At 41.1% G+C, this 21389-nt stretch overlaps 1 protein-coding gene across 1 annotated transcript in view; it reads left to right on the top strand.

Moving 5' to 3' along the window:
- Window positions 1-1760: 1760 nt before the first annotated feature.
- Window positions 1761-21389, top strand: part of ESR2 (estrogen receptor 2) — a 31974-nt gene continuing 12345 nt past the window's right edge. The window contains exons 1-6 of the mRNA XM_069745637.1: window positions 1761-2188; window positions 3921-4096; window positions 10122-10238; window positions 10905-11207; window positions 11846-11984; window positions 17461-17594. Coding sequence (XP_069601738.1) covers window positions 1761-2188; window positions 3921-4096; window positions 10122-10238; window positions 10905-11207; window positions 11846-11984; window positions 17461-17594 — 1297 coding nt within the window. The remainder of the gene's footprint in view (window positions 2189-3920; window positions 4097-10121; window positions 10239-10904; window positions 11208-11845; window positions 11985-17460; window positions 17595-21389) is intronic.

The following is a 21389-nucleotide window of genomic DNA, read 5'->3' as shown; positions in this document are numbered from 1 at the left end:
AGTTATGGTTTATCCACAGAAAAATCTCCACAAGTGACACATGACAATTATCCTAAACATGGGGTAAATCAATATTAATATTAAAAAAGAAAGCTAAACAGAAAATTATGACTTATCTGTAGCATCCTATTGAATAAGAACGGCCTCAACGTGTTTCCCTTCCATGACACAGTTCCTCAGGAGGCTTAGGAACAAGCAGTGTCATAGTCTCGACATCTGAAAAAAACAGCAGCCCAGTAGTAGGTTTTCATCTATGGCTAAGAATTGGTGGATAGGCAGATCTAGAAAATCAAGATGAGATACAATATGAATAAAAAGTTATGTTAATTGCTGCAAAATGTTAATTTTGCATCTATATGAAAGGCTTTGTGTTGGGAACCCAGTATTTATCCTTGCTCATATCTGTAAAGTCAATGCATTTTGAGTGACAGTGCACTCCAATTTACCAGTAATAAACATGCTTGTAAATGTATGAGGAGTCTCATCTTGTAGCTACTTCTCTCTTGGTGACCGGTTGTACTCTTTGTGTACCCCTCTATAATTACTACTCTACTAAAAGGGCGGAAGCAGCCGTTGTTGTTGCAAAGAGAATTCTCTTTTCTGAAGAAATTGCACAGGAACAGGCACAGTTGATAGCAGGCACATGTACTTCTTTCACAGAGAGGCAATGGTCTATTGGTTTCTGGTGGTGGCACAAGGCTTTACGATTCCACTTCTATTAAACACAGATGATTGCATTGGTACTCGCATCTTCCACTGGCTATGACACAAAGAAGTTTTGTTCCCGCAGCTTCTTCTTGTGTCCTTGCTAGGTGAATCGTAGTACTTTTTCATTACTCTTTCTCAGCCTGCTAACACTTCCTTCAGGTCCCTCAACTACTGTGCAGGGCAACTCTTCTCTAACCCTAGTGGACCTCCGGACTCTCCTAGCTACACAATACCTTTTTTCCCACTGGTAGCTTCTGTTTTGTCAATTCCTCCTCTCTTTTCTAGATAGCACTCTGACATCTCTTACTATCTTCTACTTCTTAGGCTATGCCCACACAGATTTTTTTTTCGCATTTGCTCCAAAGTACTTAAAAAAAAAAAAAACTCGAAAAAATGTTTCTGTTATCTCTATGGGAAATCTACTTTTCATATGAGAAAGTTTTTTGAGCATTTTTTTCCCTTGACGTTTTAAAAAAAAAAAAAAGCCTAGTGGGAAGAATAAAAAGTGCACATCACTTGTATGAAACATATTCTGATGGAATCCGTTCCATACTAGCCACTGTTGCATCAAAAGGCTACAAGAAAAAAACTTGAGAAGAAAAAAATAATTCTTCTAGGGTTCAGTCAGACAGCCATATAAGGCTGCTTTCACACTAGCAGTATTTGGTCAGTATTTTACATCAGTATTTGTAAGCCAAAACCAGGAGTGGGTGATAAATACAGAAGTGGTGCATATGTTTCTATTATACTTTTCCTCTAATTGTTCCACTCCTGGTTTTGGCTACAAATACTGATGTAAAATACTGACCACATACTGAACGCCTTGATTACTCAGAAGGTGCTAGAATAACCATCCCCTTCTTACATGTCTAAAGGGGGTGCCTAGCCTGCTTGTCTGACTATTTTGGCTATGATAAGAGTTATACAACAAAGTAATTGGAGAGGAATCATTGTCGATATTGATGGCAGCTAAATAATGCTTTGATATGTTCCTTATCTCTCCTAGGAAACCATGTTCTATTGAGTAACTTTTTTATCCATCATCAATCAACATGTCGACTTACATGCACAAGGAATTTTCTCAGTTGCAGCCAATGCAGCATATTGGACACTCCAAAGCTGATATCAAAAGTTCCCCATCTGGTCTGCCGTCTGCCCTTGAATACAATGGCAATCAGAACATTATGCCAGTTGACCAGAGTCCAGTGTACATTCCTTCTTCATACATGGATAACCGCCATGAATACTCCTCTCTGGCGTTCTGCAACCCGTCAGTCATAAACTACAATATTCCTGCTAATTCTAGTGATTCCGAGGGTTCTGTACTGAGACAGACTATGAGTCCAAGTGTACTCTGGACCGCTCCAGACCATATGTCTCCGGTAACTTTACATTGCCAGTCTTCATTGCTATATGCAGAGCCGCCAAGGAGTCCATGGTTTGAAGCCAAACCCGAAGAACATATGCTGCCAATTACCAGGTGAGCGAAAAATTATTGGGGCATACAGCACATGTTGGTACCATGACTGGCCGCTTGGTGGAAATTTTGACTGAGTTTTGCATAGGCTTCTCCCTGAAGAAGTTTAGGAGAAACATTTGTAGAAGTGAGTGGGTTCAAACAGATGAGCTCTACAATGCAACCAGATCTGTATATTAGTTTTTGGCTTTAAAGGGAACCTGTCACCTGAATTTGGCGGGACCGGTTTTCGGTCATGTGGGCGGAGTTTTCAGGTGTTTGATTCACCCTTTCCTTACCCGCTGGCTGCATGTTGGCTGCAATATTGGATTGAAGTTCATTCTCTGTCCTCCATAGTACACGCCTGCGCATACACCAACTGCCATGAAATTTGCCTATAGAGCCCTTTTTAGTAACTGGAGTCATAGGGCCACTAATGCTACTTTTTGCCTATATGGTAGTCCACAGCACAGCCATTTCTCTGAGGTATATGACCATCTTAGAGCATGAAGATGGCCAAACCCATTATTCTAGGTGTCCATTAGAAGCTCATATAGTCAAAAAGCTATTCGTCCCAACTTCTCTTTACAAAGGCATGGCCGATTTGTGGGTACTTTATGGAAAAGGGAAGGAAAGCTGCTGCCAGACACCTCTGCCAGAGATGTAACACCATGAGAACAAAAGTATGTGGCAAGTCAAAATCCAACATGCTGATCTCTTTTCTCCAACACCAGCCATGAGGGTAGAGTCAAGACACCCCAATACGCATTAGATGATAGGCTGGACATCCATCTGTCTTTAGAACATTTGCGTTTCTTTTATTACTACTATTCCACGTTACTTCTAGTTTTTATGAATTTGTTTTTAATTTGTGCATTAAAATGATGGTCTTTCATTGTTTTTATTGGAGTCTTAGAATAAAAAACAAGGAGAGGTAACTTCCATTTATCAGCCCTTTTTCACTAAGGTTGGGTTGAATGAAGGTATAATGAAGATTTTAAGATTTTGTTGTACTGCTGGAGACAAGATAGGCAGGAGAGCACCAATGTCATAAGCCAAGGATCCTGCTGTGCATGGAGACTTGGTATAGCTACTGCTAACTTTTTAAATGGGAATGTTTTATAGATACCAGGTTTGCCAACCATTCACAAATTCCTGGACAGCCTGTAAAAGTACGGCAATTAAAAAAAACAAAACAATATTTGATGGGTCCATGATTTTTTTTATTTTTATTTTTTTGTAGCTGTAGAAACGTGAAAATTTATTAAGACTGTGTAATTTTTTCTTCATGTTACAGCTCACAGTGGATGCAGATAATGGGGTCATATCAGTATTTTGGGCTGTAGACATGGATCAATTAAATTCTTAATCCTTTATTATGGTTTTCCAATGTGTACATAAAAAATTGTTGGTCTGTGTTTTTTGATAAGCTGTCTAAAAAAAATAAAGTTGGCAACCCTGATTGGTACATTGTACTGAATCCAAAGTCGTTGGCACATGGGCAGCGTCCTTGGCCACACCTAAATTGGCAAGATGTCTTCTGAACTTTGGACCATAAAGAACCTTGTTTTGCTTCAATCAGTGGCTGCACCGAGCTCTGAGAAGTTACTTAGCAAAAAAAGGACATTCCAGATAGAAAACGTGAAAAGTAGGTGACTATAATAAGGTGCTGAAAGTGTAGGGTGACATTTCGATAATCCTTGACCTTCTGTTTCTTGCTTTCCCTTAGTTTCTCCTAATTCTATTTTTCTTGCAGAGAAACCATGAAGAGAAAGTCTATAGGGTCTGAATGCATAAACCATGTTGGAAGTAATCCCGGGTCGAAGCGAGACACCCACTTCTGTGCAGTGTGCAGCGACTACGCCTCTGGTTACCACTATGGCGTATGGTCTTGTGAAGGCTGCAAGGCTTTTTTCAAGAGAAGCATCCAAGGTCTGTTTCTTACTGCTTGGCATTCATGTAAATCTTCAGCGCTGAGGTTGATTAAAGGCATTCAATTATGCCGAGTCAAGTTTTCTGCTGTAATTAATGTATTCAGATTATTAGCAGCCGCTTGATAATGACTTGTTCTTCTTGATTTAATAGAAATCCGGTGAAAAGCCGGATTATTATTCTATTCATGTCACTGCGTCTAAGGGTAAGTTTGGAAATTTAGGCATTTCAATTGTTAATTCGGTAAATACCAATTTATAAAATAGTTTGCTGTAATCACCAGTCTCATTGGTTCTATAACAAGTTATGGCAGAGCTATATGAAATTCATGCCAGAAATGGCTTTAAGGTTAGCCACTGTAGGCAATGGTATAGGGTGCAATAAGATTTATAAAGAAGTTGTTGTCCGCAGGGAAAGCAAAGTCCATTTCCGTGGTGGACACACAGGAATTTCCTGACATGGTCATACTCCATATATTATACAATACAACTGAAATATGTTGCATATTGTTGTAACGACTATATAGTTAGCATGCAGTTGCCGGTGTCCCAATTTTAAGAGTTTACTCTGGTGCATGGGCGATACTCCAGAAACGACAGCATATAAGCTACTGAACTCTTTGAAGATATAGAATGTAAAACCTTTAACTGTTAGCAACAAAATTGTACTTTTCCAATATCACCCATCCAAAGGGGCTCCCCACCAATCACAAGACTAAGGGGTCAAGTGTCACCTCTCGGCTGGCTGGGTCTGCTATCCCCGGCAGTCCTACAGACTTTGAATGTAATGGCCATGCTTAACTACTGATCCATTCAAATGGGTGACTCTTGATCCCGGTGCACTCATAATTGGTGGGGGGTGTACCAGTTGTAAGAACCCCTAGCGAACACAATATTATGTAAACACTAAGGCCAATTTCAGACATCCGTGGAAAACGGACTGAATACAGACTGATGTTTGGCCCAACCCCAACTCAAAGCCTCGTATATGAGACTGATGAGTCTGGACATCACAATCTGTACTGTGTCAATGTTCCACAGATATTCAAATTCAGAACATTTTGGAAAAATAGCTGATAGGATGTAACTTGTAATCTTCTGTCCAACCCCTTTTAAAGGGAAACTTTCACCAGGTTTTTGCTATGTAATCTTAGAGTAGCATAATGTAGGGGCAGAGACCTTTATTCCAGCTGCCTTTTATTAAACCTGTAAGACCCCTTGAGTATGGGAGCTACCTGTCCCACCCAGGCTCTTTTGGTTGCTCCTAAATCCCTGACCCAAAATCCAGTCAAAAATTAAACCCTCTCTATTGTTACTGGTAGTTCGTCACTTACTGTGCTGCTTGCTGTAGTTTTGATAAAATAACTGTATTATCAACAGGAGATCATAAATAGAGGATTAGTAACCCTGCTGCCAGGTAGTCCAACCATGCCTCCACCACTGAATGGCAGCTTTCTGTGTACACTGTGCATAGGCAGAAAGCTGCAAATCAGTGGTGTGGGCAGGGTTATACAGAGCTTATCTTTCAGAGAATTTCTATCTCTGCAGCAGAGAAAACTGTGATTTTATCACAAACAGCTGAACCTAGTAAAGTAAGTGACACATCGCTGGAATCAGGGTCCCTGCCCATAATATCGGGCTGCTTTCAGATAAGATAGAAAAAATCTGGTGACAGGTTCCCTTTAACATCTCAGGAGCTAAGGAGCATGGCAAAAGTGGCTGCAGATTCAGCAGGTGCTCTCTGCCATAAGAAGACACCAGCAGTCTATTACATGATGCCTTGTAGTGATTTTGTGGTGGGCTTCTGCTTATAGGCAGGAGATAATCAGAACAATAGGAGCTGCAGTCCAATATATGAGGCTAAGACAGAGCAGCTTTCTGCGCCTTTGAGGAGCTACAGGTTGGATTTTGGATGTCCTCTGACTCCGGTTTGTCCGTGCAGCTGTTCTCCTCCAGTGTATGACAGTCCTGTACTAGAGAAAGCATCTTGCACTTTAAAAGCTCTGGCAATAAAACCCTTGTAAAGGGCAGCAAAACCGACATTATCTACAGTTAGCCTTTTTCCGCAGAGCGGCTCTAGTAGTTAGAAATACCTGTGGATTACGCTGAACTTCCGAGAGCTGTAATTATAGACCTCACGTCCTGGTTTAGACTTTATCCTGGAACATCTGAAATCACAGAGAGACAATTCTTCTCTGACCAGAGATTGTTCTGTGTGCGAGAAACAATGCAAGGATGCTGCGCGTAGCAATGAGCGCCAACTGAATATAGGTCATGTCTTTGCTGAAATTCATTTTTTCATGCCCTTCTCTCTCTTTTCCAGAACATTGCATTATAGAGTAAAAGGAGATATCTTTAAGGGAAGCTAACATCAGAAAATAAACCTATTGTTTATATTTAATTTTTTGTGTTAAATGTATTTTTTAAAACTTTTCTCCCCATATTACAATCTGTTTTGCAAATTAGAAATCTTGCAATTCTCACAGTGGACGCTGGGGCTTTTGCAGACTCCTTGTTCCTTTTTCAGGAAATGCACACGTACATCAGCAGCAATAGACTGACTCAGACTCTATCTATTGTATTGAAGCAGGGCCGGCGTCAGCACCCGGCGTACCTGGGCAAGTGCCGGGGCCCTGGCGAGACAGGGGGGCCCATTCAGGGCCGGCGTTAGGGGAAGGCAGCTGCCTAGGGCCCCCACTCCCCCAGGGGCCCTCAGCTAGCGGCACATCACGCAGCCGCTATGGGGCCTCTGTGAGACAGGGGGGCCTGCCTGTCGTCAGTGCCAACTCCCCCCGCCGCCGCATTGAACTATACTGGCGTCTGCCAGTAAAGTTCAAAGCAAATGATGGAGGAAAGAGCATCACCTGACGCTCCCTCTCCCATCATTTCCTACTCTGCCTCTGACACTGCCGCTGCGGGTGTGTGATGACGTCATCGCGCACTCGCTGTGTGTCAGGCAGTGCAGCAGCACTATAACAGTGAGTACTGGACTATGGGGCCATCTTTGGGGGGAGGGGGACTGTGCTGTATATTACATGTCCGTGCTATATACTACATGGCTGTGTTATATACTACGTGGGCTGTGCTATATACTATATGGGCTGTTATATGCTACGTGGGCTGTGCTATATACTACATAGCTGTGCTATATACTACATGGCTGTGCTAGATACTATGTGGCTATGCTATATACTATATGGGCTATTATATGCTACTTGGGCTGTGCTATATACTACATGGCTGATCTATATACTACGTGGGCCATGTTATATACTACGTGGGCTGTGTTATATATTATATGGGCTGTTATATGCTACTTTGGCTGTGCTATATAATACAGGACTGTTCTATATACTACGTGGGCCGTGTTATATACTACCTGGCCTGATATATGCTACGTGGGCTGTTCTATATACTACGTGGGCCGTGTTATATACTAAGTATGCTGTGTTATATAATATGTGGCTGTGCTATATACTATATGGGCTGTTATATGCTACGTGGGCTGTGCTATATACTACGTGGCTGTGTTATATGCTACGTGGGCTGTTATATACTACATGGCTCTGTTATATGCTGCGTGCTGTGTTATATACTACGTGGGCTGTGTTATATACTACATGGCTGTGTTATATGCGATCATGAATCGTGGTATGTGTTAAAGGGGGGGCCCACTTAGACTCTTTCGCCCTGTATTGAAGCATCTAATGAGCATGTGCAAAAGTAATTGTGAAGGTTAGGGGATCAGGGGAAGTTGTAATATTATCTATTGTGATTTATGCATCCTTTGTTATCAGTCATTATGTTCCTGCATTTAATGAAAGGAGACTGATGAATACTATTCCTGAAAGTGCACTTAGACTGCTGCTTTTATGGTCATTGGCACACCCTCTGTACACTTCCAGCCTTATTTGCATATGACTTATGCATTGGATCTCTACAGAAATGGTATCCTTCTTATTGGGAGACATGCACCTGTATAGCCATACCACCACTGCCAGATGTAAAAATGTGCTGATGAACTCCCTTAAAAGTTCCGATAGGGACTGAAAGCAAAGACATATTGTATGCTAGAGTTAATAGATTTGTAGAAAGGAATATTAGGTAGGTGCTCAGAATAAACCGGCCTCTTTGTACGTGAATAGACCCTTGATACTCTGTAGATCGTTGGTTGTTTATACCATTTCAATGAGTAGTTTAGGATTTTTCGGCTTCTTGCCGATGTGCTTTTGGCAGCTAAATCTGCAGCTCAGGACGTGTAGATGGACGCAGCCCATGAGTCCAGTGCTGACCTCTAGCTCCTAGTGATTTGAACCCTCCCGGTCTGTGAAGATTTCCTCTGACAAATCACAGTCATGACAACCTACAAGTCATGAAAACAAGCTAACCGAGGACATTGACCACCAAGGATCAGTGCAAGATCAGTAGGTGGGCTCCTTGATCTCCAACCGATAAGTTGTCAAAAGCAAAGTCTGCCTTGGAGTGCCGCCATCCTGCTTTTCTTCCTCCTCTCTAATTAGTGAACACATTGTTTCGATTTTTCTGGTGGATCATAATCCCTGGATAATTGTCAGCCATGGGAATCATTAGTGCAGACTACTTGCCTTCCCGGGCACAGGCTGAGCATGTGTTGTGCTTGTCCTAAATAGAGGTTAACATTTATCTGGGGGCACAATATTCACTTAAATCTTTCTTTGATTTCTTGGGGTGGCTGTCCACTGAGCAGCAATAATTTCTTTACTAGACCAAATACATATTTATTAAATGCTATTAAATACTATTTTAAAATTATTGAACTTATAAAGTGCAGATATTTAATAGTACCAAAGATCCGTGAGTATTGACATGAAAAACAAATACATAAGAAATCAGATGAAAAACATGGAAAATACATACCGTATATATTCTCAGCATTGAAAACAAATACTGTCAGAAAAATATGAGCTCAAAATTGTGAATGTTAAGCCAAAAGATGTAAAAAAAAAAAGGGGAAAAGTGATGTCACAAATAAATATGCACAGTGACATCCCTTGACAAAGCTTGATGCGAAACCCATATTGGTTGCCTTTTCAGTGATTTTTGAGGTTTTCTAAATGCCACTGTTTTATATTTATTTATATGTGATATCAGTTTTCCCACCCTTTATATTATACCTATGTTGGTATACTCATATTGAATGCTTAAAATTCACCATTTTGGGCTTATATATTTATTGAAGTATCCGTTTTCAATGCTGAGACTATTTATGTGTATTCTTAGTTTCTTCATCTGATTTTTTTTACGTATCTCTTTTTTTGAGTGGATGATGACAGCACTCACCGATTTTTAGTACTTTTAATGTCTTTTCCTTGTACGTTCAATTGTTTTAATTTTGTTATTTAATAAAACGTAAAATATATATTTTATGTAGGCTTTCTTTGAATTCTGTGCCTAGAGGCCCTTTAGGTACAGCTTACTATGTTGGTATAGGTTTTGCTTACACCGAAAACAAATCAAAACAAGAAAAATGACAATGCAAACTTGTGAACAGAAAAAACTGCTCTTTAATAAGCAAAAAGATTAAAAAAATACAATATTCCCTATATTGACAGTTGGCACATTGCACTCCTGGCATTCGGCAATTCCAGATCTATCCATCAGATGCCAGACACTTAACTCCACAGAGCACGTTTCCACTGCTCCAAAATCCAGTGGTGGTGGCTCTACATCACTCCATCCGACATCTGGCATGGCATTGTGCTTGGTGATGTAAGGCTGCATGCAGCTGCTCAGCCATGGAAACCCATACTATGAAGCACACAGTTTTTATGCCGACCTTAAAGCTCCAAACCTACTCTAACATTGAGTCAGCAGAGTGTTGGTGACTTTTATGCACCATGTCGATTATTTACAGATCATCTGTGACCGAGCACAATTTCCGAAGCAAAAAGAATTAACTGCAAAGTCTTTGACACATCCCTATTAAGTATTCAGGTTTGTGATTTGCTTTGTTAACTTTCACACTGTTCTTTTTATTTTTCTTGTAGGACATAATGATTACATCTGTCCCGCCACAAACCAGTGCACAATAGACAAAAACAGGCGCAAGAGTTGCCAAGCATGTCGACTGCGCAAGTGCTTTGAAGTTGGGATGATGAAATGTGGTGAGGTTTTTCTTTTTGCACTGTAAAATCACGATCTCTTTAAGAATGTTATTACTGTTTTCCCCTTGCAAATTTGCATTCAAATTCTAACAAGTTGGACCTATTTAATGTACCATTTCCTGGATAGTACCCGACTCGGCAAAACCAAAGGTTGTCGATACTATACCATGGAGGCAGATGCTGTAAAACTTTTTGGCAGACCATTTCTAGTTTGTCCCATCCTCTTTGCTACTAGCTGGTGAAAGCCTATGTAGGACTCAGAAGTAACATAATTCAGGCAAGCAAGGTGGTGTGAAAATGACCAAAGACTTATTGGAGAGACAAAAAGCACTTGCCACTTCTGTCTGGAGTTTCAAAACCCATATTGGGAACATTTCTTGCAACTCAACATTTTTGAAAAAGGTGGCTGACTTTAAATGCTACATCAGCGTAGTAAGGCGACCTACTAGTAGGTTAGATCATTCTATTTTACTTTTATGAAACTTCTATAAACCACTTAAGAGCCTGAAATACAACTACAGGGGGTTGCGAGTTGCCACTTTGGTTATTTTTGACCTTTTCTTCTCTCCCTTCCCCCTCCAGTATCTCTTGGCCTAAAGACATTTTAGGATTAATACCGTATCTATTTTTTTAAAATAATGTTATGGTTTGTATATTTGTTACCAGGAACCAGACGTGAACGTTGTGGGTATCGCATCATACGTCACCGACGTCACTCTGAGGAACAGATGCATTGTTTTGGGAAAAACAAAAAAGTGATTGAAACTATAGGCCGAGTAAAAGATGTCCTCCCCTGCTCCATTGGCCCAGAACAGTTTGTTTTGTCTCTCATTGAAGCCGAACCGCCGAATGTTTTACTGATGAACCGTCCCTGTAAGCCCTTCACCGAGGCGTCCATGATGATGTCGCTAACTAAACTCGCTGACAAGGAGCTGGTTCACATGATCGCTTGGGCCAAGAAAATCCCAGGTATGAAAAAATATATCTTTAGATTAATATTACTGGATTCTAGCTTTCAGACCAAAATTCTACAATTTACCAGTTAAAAGTTGCAGTTGGCCTAAGGTCTAAGTGGTCAAAAAAGTCTCTTTTAATAACTTTTAAAGATCTCTGATAGTTTGGGTCCTGTTGGAAAATTTGCATTGGGGTCCACAATTTTGAAGTTACACAACTGGTTAGAAGGGTTTTACTATGACACTAAGATATGCCGTGACATTCTGATCTGTGGGAGTCCATCCTCTGTGACTCCAGCTGATCACAAGACCAAAGATATTGGGATTCAAGTGAATGGGACAGTATTATAGTCGCCTCCACAGTGAGTGGCTGGGGTCATTGTCATGAACCAAAAATATGAGTACAACCACCATTGCCACCGTTCTATTCTGGGGGTCAAAAGAGCGCCGTGATTATGTTTGGCACCTCTATTAATTCTTTACCTGAATATAACAGTCTTCTTTACAATCAGATTGGGGAACCTTGTTCTCCCCAGAGGTGGTACCTGCATTCTCCAGATATTTATAACAAATTCTGCGAGTAGACAATAAATGGCCATAGTTGGGAGAACCCTTTTAAAGGTCTGCTAAAAAAAAGACTTGTTGTTTTTGTAGGTTTTATAGAGTTAAGCCTCTATGATCAAGTACGGCTACTGGAAAGCTGCTGGCTTGAGGTTTTGATGATGGGTCTGATGTGGCGGTCCATTGATCAACCTGGAAAGCTCATCTTTGCCCCAGATCTAGCTCTTGACAGGTAAGTCCTAATATATCTAAAACTATTTTCCATATTTTTGCTGTCATGTTCTCTAGTAGTTCGGACAAAATAATTTAGAAGTTTCAAAAATGTTATTGGACATCTCTTTTTTAAATTAGTCGGCCTGTAATTTCTTACTTGGCGGTACAATTAGGGGAGGTGTGAGGCCTTGCTGGCTTCGTATCTGCGTCAAGAACCTTTAAAAGAAAGAGTTTCACTAAGAGAGCGTAATGCATTACAAGAGTGCTTAGAAAGCTCTTTGCTTTCTTAAAATCTAAATATCACAACTTCACGAGTGGTGGTAATTATTCGGTATGCATAAGGTCTTCCAAGAAAGTCTTTCTGTTTAAGATGATTAAATGACTCTGGGGAACTCTAATTTTTAATTTCCCTCTTCTACTCATTGTGCCATAGCCTGATATAATGATTGGTCATTGATTAAAATGGATGCATATGCCACCATCCCAAAAGAAGTTAAATCGGTGCGGCACTTTCCGAGCATCACTACCACTTCATTCTACCATGGACAATGGACATAGATATGTCCCCATTTTCTATTAGGAGATAACTTGGGTCAGCATGGTGGCTCAGTGGTTAGCACTGTACAGTGGCTCAGTGGTTAGCACTGGAACCTTGCATCACTGAGGTCCTGGATTCAAATTTCACCTAGGACAACATCTACAAGGAGTTTGTATGTTCTCTCCATGTTTTGTTGGGTTTCTTCTGGATTCTCCAGTGCCCTCCCACCTTCCAAAGATACTGTATATACTGATGGAGAATCTAGATTGTGTGCTCCAGTGGGGACAGCGATAATGTCTGTAAAGCGCTGCAGAATATGATGGCGCTATATAAGTGAATGTAAATAAATAAACTTAAAATTGTCTTTGAAAGTTCTGTATAAAGGGTCCATAAAGTGAGTGCCCATATTGTAGTGCAGCAGTATCCACGCTGTGCAATGATGAGGCAGTGATTTAGGAAAAATTCAAAGTAAAGTCTCTTTTAATATTCATACTCACAGGCAAACATAACTTGTATCCTCTGGATTGCAGCCCCAAAAACAAAGATAGTCCAAGACCTGTTGCCGTGGGCGACTGCACCGCCGTGTACGCTGAGGGTCCCAGGATGTTTTGACGCTGCTTGGCGCTGTGCTGCCTCACACAGGTTGAGCTCTGCAGAGCCTTTTTCTCTGCCTGTTTCCAAGACCACAACTGACACATCCAACCCTCTGCTGCAGGGGTATTTACAAAAGCACCTGTGGCCATCGGCCACATGGAAAACCCATAGCTGGGGAGGAAAAGGACTGCCCCGTTGCCATCTTGTAGTCCATTTCAAAAATAAAAGTCCAGAACAGGTTTTCTTATATTTGACCTGGACACATAGCATGCCCAAAACTAATACTGTGACTGCAATTCACTCCCACGGCCTCTATATGCTTCTTTGCACATCCTGGGGGGCATGTAGCGACCCTCGCCTATAACACCGGTTACTGCCTCACAATATAATGTTGTTTTTGTTTTGCGACAGCCAATGGAATAGGAAGAAGCAGTCTGCTGCCGTGTACTATACAGTAAAAATGGCGCCATATCCCCTGCATGGTTGTGCATTACCACAGCGCCATGAAAGACTGTTTCTGGAGGTCCCACTGTTCTGATGAGCTAAAGGTCTCGTAAAATAATTCTTAATGTTGGATAACACCCCCATAATGATTTTGAATACAACATGCAATAATGAAGTCACTTCATAGACTTCGCTAGACTTGTAGCGGAAAACCACTTTGGGTGTCATCCTTTACTTTGGTCAGTTGTAAAACAAATTTTTTTCCTGTAATTAAATAACCTTTTCATGGCTTGTACATTGCTGCTTTGTGTTTTCTTGCTTGTTCTACATATTCTGGGACCTCCTTATTCCCATGTGTCAATGACTTTCAGTATTGGAGACCACATTCTTGCATGCTTCTTGCACTTTCCAACAATTTGATCTCATTTGATAAATAATGGGATAGTCAATCTGGAAATCTGTAAATGTGGAAATGTTGTCTCAATCCTGAAAACTCACTACAAAATGCCTGTCTCTAGGTGTGTCCTCCCTGTGTAACCTGCTGTCCGCTGCCTGTTGTCAAGCGCAATCTGTATCTAGCAGCAAAGAATACAGGAAGTTTGGGAGGGTCTATATCTCTTGATGGGATGTGTAGCTGGATCTTTTTTCTCCCTGCTCCTGCTTCATCTCTCATAGATAAGGAGGCTGTCTTTTCAGGGTAGGTCAGGAAGAAGCAATGCATGCTGGGAAGAGAGGGAAAGGATGTTCCAACATCTATAGTACTGGCACAATGGTAATGAAGATTGACTACCCACTCAAAGTGTATGGATAGCAAGTTGCAGAGCATGAGAATCAGGACAGTCCCTGGACATCAATCTCCAATGTAGAATAGGCCATCAGTATCAGATCGGAGGGGGGGCCAACACCCAACACCTACTACTATTCAGCTATTTGAACTCCCATGGTTTGATGTAAACTGTGTAAAGAGCCAGAATTTAATGGCTTTTCTCAGGTTCTGCAGCTCAGCTCCTATTAATTTCCACAAGAGCTGAGCTGCAGTACCTAAGAATGGCCACTAGACGGTGTACTGAGCTGTGGGAGGAGCTAAAAACAGCTGATCAGGGCAGGTGCTGGAAGTTGGACCCAACCGATCTGATATTGATTACTTATTCAAAGGTTAATATAGAAGTCCTTGGGCAGCCTCCTTGTGATGATAGAGGCAGGTTGAAAGGACAGTTATAGTTCATACTGGGCTGAAAATTGTGTCAGTCACATCGACAGTTCTGTGCATTCCTCGTGCAGTAGCTGTGCACTATTGCATGCACCAGAGTAGTGCATTTTATTTTTTCCTTGTGGTTGCACTGGCACACAGACTAATATTGGTCAGTGTTCTGTGCAGCGCACACACATAGGCATCACACCGACAGAAAATGGGTCCATCTGAAAAAGGCCTTAGACCCCTAAAAATTGCACTGATAAATTGTTATTTGCCTGATTTCGTTTAGAAATGGCACCACTCTTGTGAATAGGCCATGTGCAGTATTGCCGTTTTCTGATCTCATACAACCCCTTTAAATCAAGGTGGAATGTTGTGAAGATAACATTTCTTGTTTTCCCTGTGACTCATTCTTCTTATTAGCTGATAGCTGTTTACCCGACAAACATCCTATTAAATCATTTTTACACTCGAAATAACACTTGTTAAAAATCCTCGCCACCGCCCTACTCTAAGACATCCCTCCTACAAGTAAATTCTGTGATCCGTGCGGCAAAACCCTGAGCTCCATGTCAGGATAACAAAATCTTCAAATGCTTTTGAACCATGGAGAGAGCGCTCACAAGGCAACTCATTATTTCTTAATTTGCTCCTCAATGTACTGCAGCTTCTTCTGCATTTCGGAATCTATTCCAATTTCCTTTGAATGACTTGCAAATTACAGATTTTTTTGCCTTTTTAGTTGAACCACTGTTTCCTCCCGTGAACCCTCTTGTGATTGGAGTTATGTGCTGAAATATTCTTCATTCTCCGCATTGTGTTAACAAGAGGGTCAATTCGAATTTGACAGCTGTAGTTCCAAGTAAATATGTATTAAGAAACATCCATAGTAGAACATTTGAGAATGAACCTAGGTACCCCTGATAAAGACTGTTACTTGTCTTCCTTTTTTATACAATTTTTACTTAAACTTTTTCTTGAAGGCCAAGTACTGTTTTCTAGTTGTGTGCCTTCACAAGATGGTGATCCAGCACTGAAATGTCCCTTCTTCAAGTTGGAAAATCAGAGGCTGAGTTAAGAACGTTAGATTTCCGGCTTCCTGGTCCCCAATTTTCACATTAAATTGTTTCTCAATACTTGGAAAGATCTTGGAATGGAGGACATTTCTCTTATTTTTTTTTTCTTTTTATTACCAAGTACCTAATGTGCCCATTCCATAATTTGCATTTGTTTCACAAGTATCCATATCCTCATAGATAGTAGGCAATGATATAGGCCATTCTTGGGATCCACTAGGCATTGAACCACCAACTAGAGCCACCACCACTGATCTTCTGGTAATAATATATCCTTTAGGAATGTCATAGCTGATGTTATACATAAACATAGTATCACATTAATCGCTCTTTCCAATGACACAAAGTTCAATCGTTCAGCCAGCTGCCAGGTACAGTCCCTTAAAGCCATTTTGGCTTCTTCTCTGTTAATCTTCTAATTTTTTTTCTCAGCTCAAAGTTTCCTCTGTATTGAACATTGAAGTTCTGTTATTTTGCTACATGAAACCGATAAGACACTTGTACTAATATAAATCCTTAATTACATTGCCAAGTTTCTGAGCCTTAACCCTCATGTTTCTAGTGATGTGCAACCCTTGGCCTGCTGAAAAGTCTTAGAAGAATTGTGTGGTCTTCCTTCGTCCAAAGACCAGAACATTAAATTGTTTCGCTTACTTAGTCCCGTATCTAAATATTAGGAAGAAGCCCCTCTGTTTTCCTCTTTGGTGGCAAAACTTAAACTATCTCTGTTGTGTAGATACTGTCATGCCATTGGGTTGGTCTACAACTCCGAGAGCAGTATAGGCTGGAACTTCCTTCTGTGATTCTCTATAGCCCTGGGATAGAGCCCCCATACATAATCAGAGACCCACACCTTCACTACTGACTAGCAATGATGCAGACACTTTTCTGCTGTGCACCACAATTATTCTTCTGCCAGGCTGCCTGTCTGCAAGGGTTGGACCTCTACTAGCAAGAAATACCATGTTGCTTTACACTCTGTGCCATCACCACAGGCAACAACTGGGCCGAGTTCAGTTTTGTTTTGTTTTAAATTCCAAAATCTGAATTCATTTTGGAGTGTGATGAAAGGGATCATTTGAGCCACTTCCATTTCAAATTGCAAAGTATATAAAAGGGAGAGGCAGCTGTTAAAAAAGCGAGCTACATTTAGACGGTTTCATTCTGGCTCTCCAAAAAGTGATGTCCTAAACGTTGGGAAATAGGAACTATAAAGGCTGCACTCAAGAAATGAAAAAAATCCATTTACTGCACAGCCAGGTATACATTTTTTTTATTTTTTCTGTATGCCTCATAACGTCATGAAGGAGGCACCCTTTTGGCTTAAGGCCCATGAATACATACAATGTGAATTTAGCCTAAAGCTTCTAAAGCTCCATATAGACATTTATTTTTGTTGGCAGAAACAACCTTTTTTTGAAGTGGAAACTGAGTGAAAATCCCAAGGTTTTTAGGAGGACTCAGAGAGGTTTTGCTACCAAAATTCCTTCTAAAACAGTGTGTGCACTAATTGTCCCATGAAAGTCGGTACGGCCTTGTTTTAGAGCCATGAAGCACTTTGCATATTTATTCTAATGATCTGTTCATTATCTGTGCACTATCACAATGCACTGCACGTGTGGCTGATATATATGCTCTGTATTTACAGGGATGAGGGCAAATGTGTGGAGGGAATTTTGGAAATCTTTGATATGCTGCTAGCTACAACGTCAAGATTGCGAGAGTTGAAACTTCAGCACCGAGAATATCTCTGTCTGAAGGTCCTTATCCTGCTCAACTCCAGTGAGTATTTCTAGACTGTCATAGTCCAGTTTAAAAGTTATCGCTATGGTATGGAGATTCTTTCAGTATCACTGTATTGAAAAATCAGGGTCCAACCCCTCCACTATGGCTTGACAATAGTGTTGTACTAATTTTAAGATCATGGGGGATGTTTGTTATGTGTTAAGTCGGCTGCAAGAATTCTCCACAATTAAAGAAAAAAACATGGTGGTTTTCCTCCAAATATAGTGCTGCAACTGTCTATGGGTTCTCTGGTATTGGAAATTAGGTCCATTGCAGTGAATGAGACTAAGGTGCAGTCCTAAACCCAAACTGTGGACAGGTACTATTTTGAGAAGAAAGGAGCCATGTTTTTAAATCATTTTACAAGGTTTGTAGGGCTATCCAGGACTTTAGGCTATAGCCACTGTGTGCCCAATGTCTGGCCCAACTTCCACTTCACAGGTTTAGAGCAGGCTTACCCAGAACTGTCACAAAGATGGGTCTTGACTTTGGAATGCGCTTACTTTGAATTTCGGCTATGCCTTTTTTGCTCCACTTTTTATTTAGATATGAGTTCAGCAAATACTTTTACAAAATCAGATTTAGCTATTTCCCCATCATGGAACAAATAATAAATAGAGATAATCAAATTAATTTGTCAGACTCTGCTTCAGCAGCCATGTCAGTAATCCATGGCTGCTGAATCTAAGCCCTTAAAATCACTACCTGACAGCATCTCAGTCTCCTCTTTTGGCTAGCCAGTCTAGCGGGTCATTTCTGTGGTGTCTTACCCACACGTTGTTGCGCTAGGCCAGCTAGTCAAAGGAGGAGCTACAGAGGCTGTCAGGAAAGTGGCTGCTCGCGGCCTCCCATCCAGTGGCCATGGAAGACTGTCCTGTGACCTGGACCTGAATTCTGTGAATCCATTCACTCATTTCTCATAATCAACAATCGGCCATAATTTATATATTTTTTCTGTTATTTAAAATGCATCCCTGCTCTAATTATAGTATTGTGGCATTAGTATAGGTTGCACGTACCATATAAGATTACTTGTATGACCAAGCTGAAAACGAGATGACCATACAGTCAAAGCTGAGCTAAATTTGTTACCTGGCTCAACTTAAACTGTGCTGTTTCTATTCATCCTCCATTATGGTGCTCGAGAACATTGACTTCACCAGTGTTTTCGTGTCCCTATTATTACAGTTCAGAGAGGTTTTTGGGGAAGGGCACTGTGGCCAGTAGCAGGGTGTTGCGCAAAACTTTTATTCATTCAGCAGCAGATGTTAATGGGGGCATCCAATCATCGTTTCAGGGGAGTCTGGGAATATAAACTGATGACGACCTTTGACACTCTAACTGCAGGAATGAATATGTCACACGGATTTATGTCTTTTTACATCAACTAAGCAACTTGCCCCTCAGACCATGAGGGGTCATCACAACAGAGACCCTAATCACAGGACAATAAAACAATCCTTATCTAAGAATTGGCCCAATATTTATGGACGTAACTGTTTATCACCCATGGTAATTCTGCTTCATGGCACCTGGCTTATCCATGGTTTTTCCCTTTTTTTTCTATACTATGTTGTGCATAAATATGTGATTCTTCAGAATTTGTTTTAGTCTTTGCCTGATCAAGAGACGTATGTAGTCTCGAAAGCTTGCAATTTGTTACCATCTTTTCAGTTAGCCATTAAAAGGTATCAACCACTGAGGACTCTCAATTCTAAATATTTTACTATAAGACTGAGATTGTCTTGGGATGTGCACAAAATTTCTGCCAAGTTACAAGTTCTTTTGTGCACAATTAATTGTCTGACCCCCACTCAGGGGGTCCCAGTTGTTATTTTAGAAACTTGTCTATCAGATATTAAATGCACTACATACTGGCATACAGTACAGACCAAAAGTTTGGACACACCTTCCCATTCAAAGATTTTTCTGTATTTTCATGACTATGAAAATTGTACATTCACACTCAAGGCATCAAAACTCTGAATTAACACATGTGGAATTATATACTTAACAAAAAAGTGTGAAACAACTGAAAATATGTGTTATATTCTAGGTTCTTCAAAGTAGCCACCTTTTGCTTTGATGACTGCTTTGCACACTCTTGGCATTCTCTTGATGAGCTTCAAGAGGTAGTCACTGGGAATGGTTTTCCAACAATCTTGAAGGAGTTCCCAGAGATGCTTAGCACTTGTTGGCCCTTTTGCCTTCACTCTGCGATCCAGCTCACCCCAAACCATCTCAATTGGGTTCAGGTCTGGTGACTGTGGAGGCCAGGTCATCTGGCGTTGTACCCCATCACTCTCCTTCTTTGTCAAATATCCCTTACATATCTTGGAGGTGTGTTTGTGGTCATTGTCCTGTTGAAAAATAAATGATGGTCCAACTGCAAGATGCTGTGGTAGCCATGCTGGTTCAGTATGCCTTCGATTTTGAATAAATGCCCCACAGTGTCACCTGCAAAGCACCTCCACACCATCACACCTCCTCCTCCATACTTCACGGTGAGAACCAGGAATGTAGAGTCCATCCGTTCACCTTTTCTGTGTCGCACAAAGACACGGTGGTTGGAACCAAAGATCTCAAATTTGGACTCATCAGACCAAAGCACAGATTTCCACTGGTCTAATGTCCATTCCTTGTGTTCTTTAGCCCAAACAAGTCTCTTCTGCTTGTTGCCTGTCCTTAGCAGTGCTTTCCTAGCAGCTATTTTACCATGAAGGCCTGCTGCACAAAGTCTCCTTTTAATAGTTGTTGTAGATATGTGTCTGCTGCTAGAACTCTGTGTGGCATTGACCTGGTCTCTAATCTGAGCTGCTGTTAACCTGCAATTTCTGAGGCTGGTGACTTGGATAAACTTATCCTCAGAAGCAGAGGTGGTCTTCCTTTCCTGGGGCGGTCCTCATGTGAGCCAGTTTCTTTGTAGCGCTTGATGGTTTTTGCCACTGCACTTGGGGACACTTTCAAAGTTTTCCCAATTTGTCGGACTGACTGACCTTCATTTCTTAAAGTAATGATGGCCACTCGTTTTTCTTTACTTAGCTGCTTTTTTCTTGCCATAATACAAATTCTGACAGTCTATTCAGTAGGACTATCAGCTGTGTATCCACCAGACTTCTGCACAACACAACTGATGGTCCCAACCCCATTTATAAGGCAAGAAATACCACATATTAAACCTGACAGGGCACACCTGTGAAGTGAAGACCATTCCCGGTGACTATCTCTTGAAGCTCATCAAGAGACTGCCAAGAGTGCGCAAAGCAGTCACCAAAGCAAAAGGTGGCTACTTTGAAGAACCTAGAATATAAGACATCACTTCAGTTGTTTCACACTTTTTTGTTAAGTATATAATTCCACATGTGTTAAATCATAGTTTTGATGCCTTCAGTGTGAATGTACAATTTTCATAGTCATGAAAATTCAGAAAAATCTGTAAATGAGAAGGTGTGTCCAAACGTTTGGTCTGTACTCTATGTTGGCCAATGACTGCAGTGGTTGTGTGCACATATAGAACACCTAAAGAAGACTGTCATTAGGTGACTATTCATTAACTTAGCTTTAAGGTACCGTCACACTTAGCGACGCTGCAGCGATACCGACAACGATCCGGATCGCTGCAGCGTCGCTGTTTGGTCGCTGGAGAGCTGTCACACAGACAGCTCTCCAGCGACCAACGATCAGGGGAAAGACTTCGGCATCGTTGAAACTGTCTTCAACGATGCCGAAGTCCCCGGGTAACCAGGGTAAACATCGGGTTACTAAGCGCAGGGCTGCGCTTAGTAACCCGAT

The sequence above is a fragment of the Ranitomeya imitator genome, chromosome 1, assembly GCF_032444005.1.
Source record: "Ranitomeya imitator isolate aRanImi1 chromosome 1, aRanImi1.pri, whole genome shotgun sequence".
NCBI classification, from domain to species: Eukaryota; Metazoa; Chordata; class Amphibia; order Anura; family Dendrobatidae; genus Ranitomeya; species Ranitomeya imitator.
This window is presented reverse-complemented; position numbering and strand designations above follow the sequence as displayed.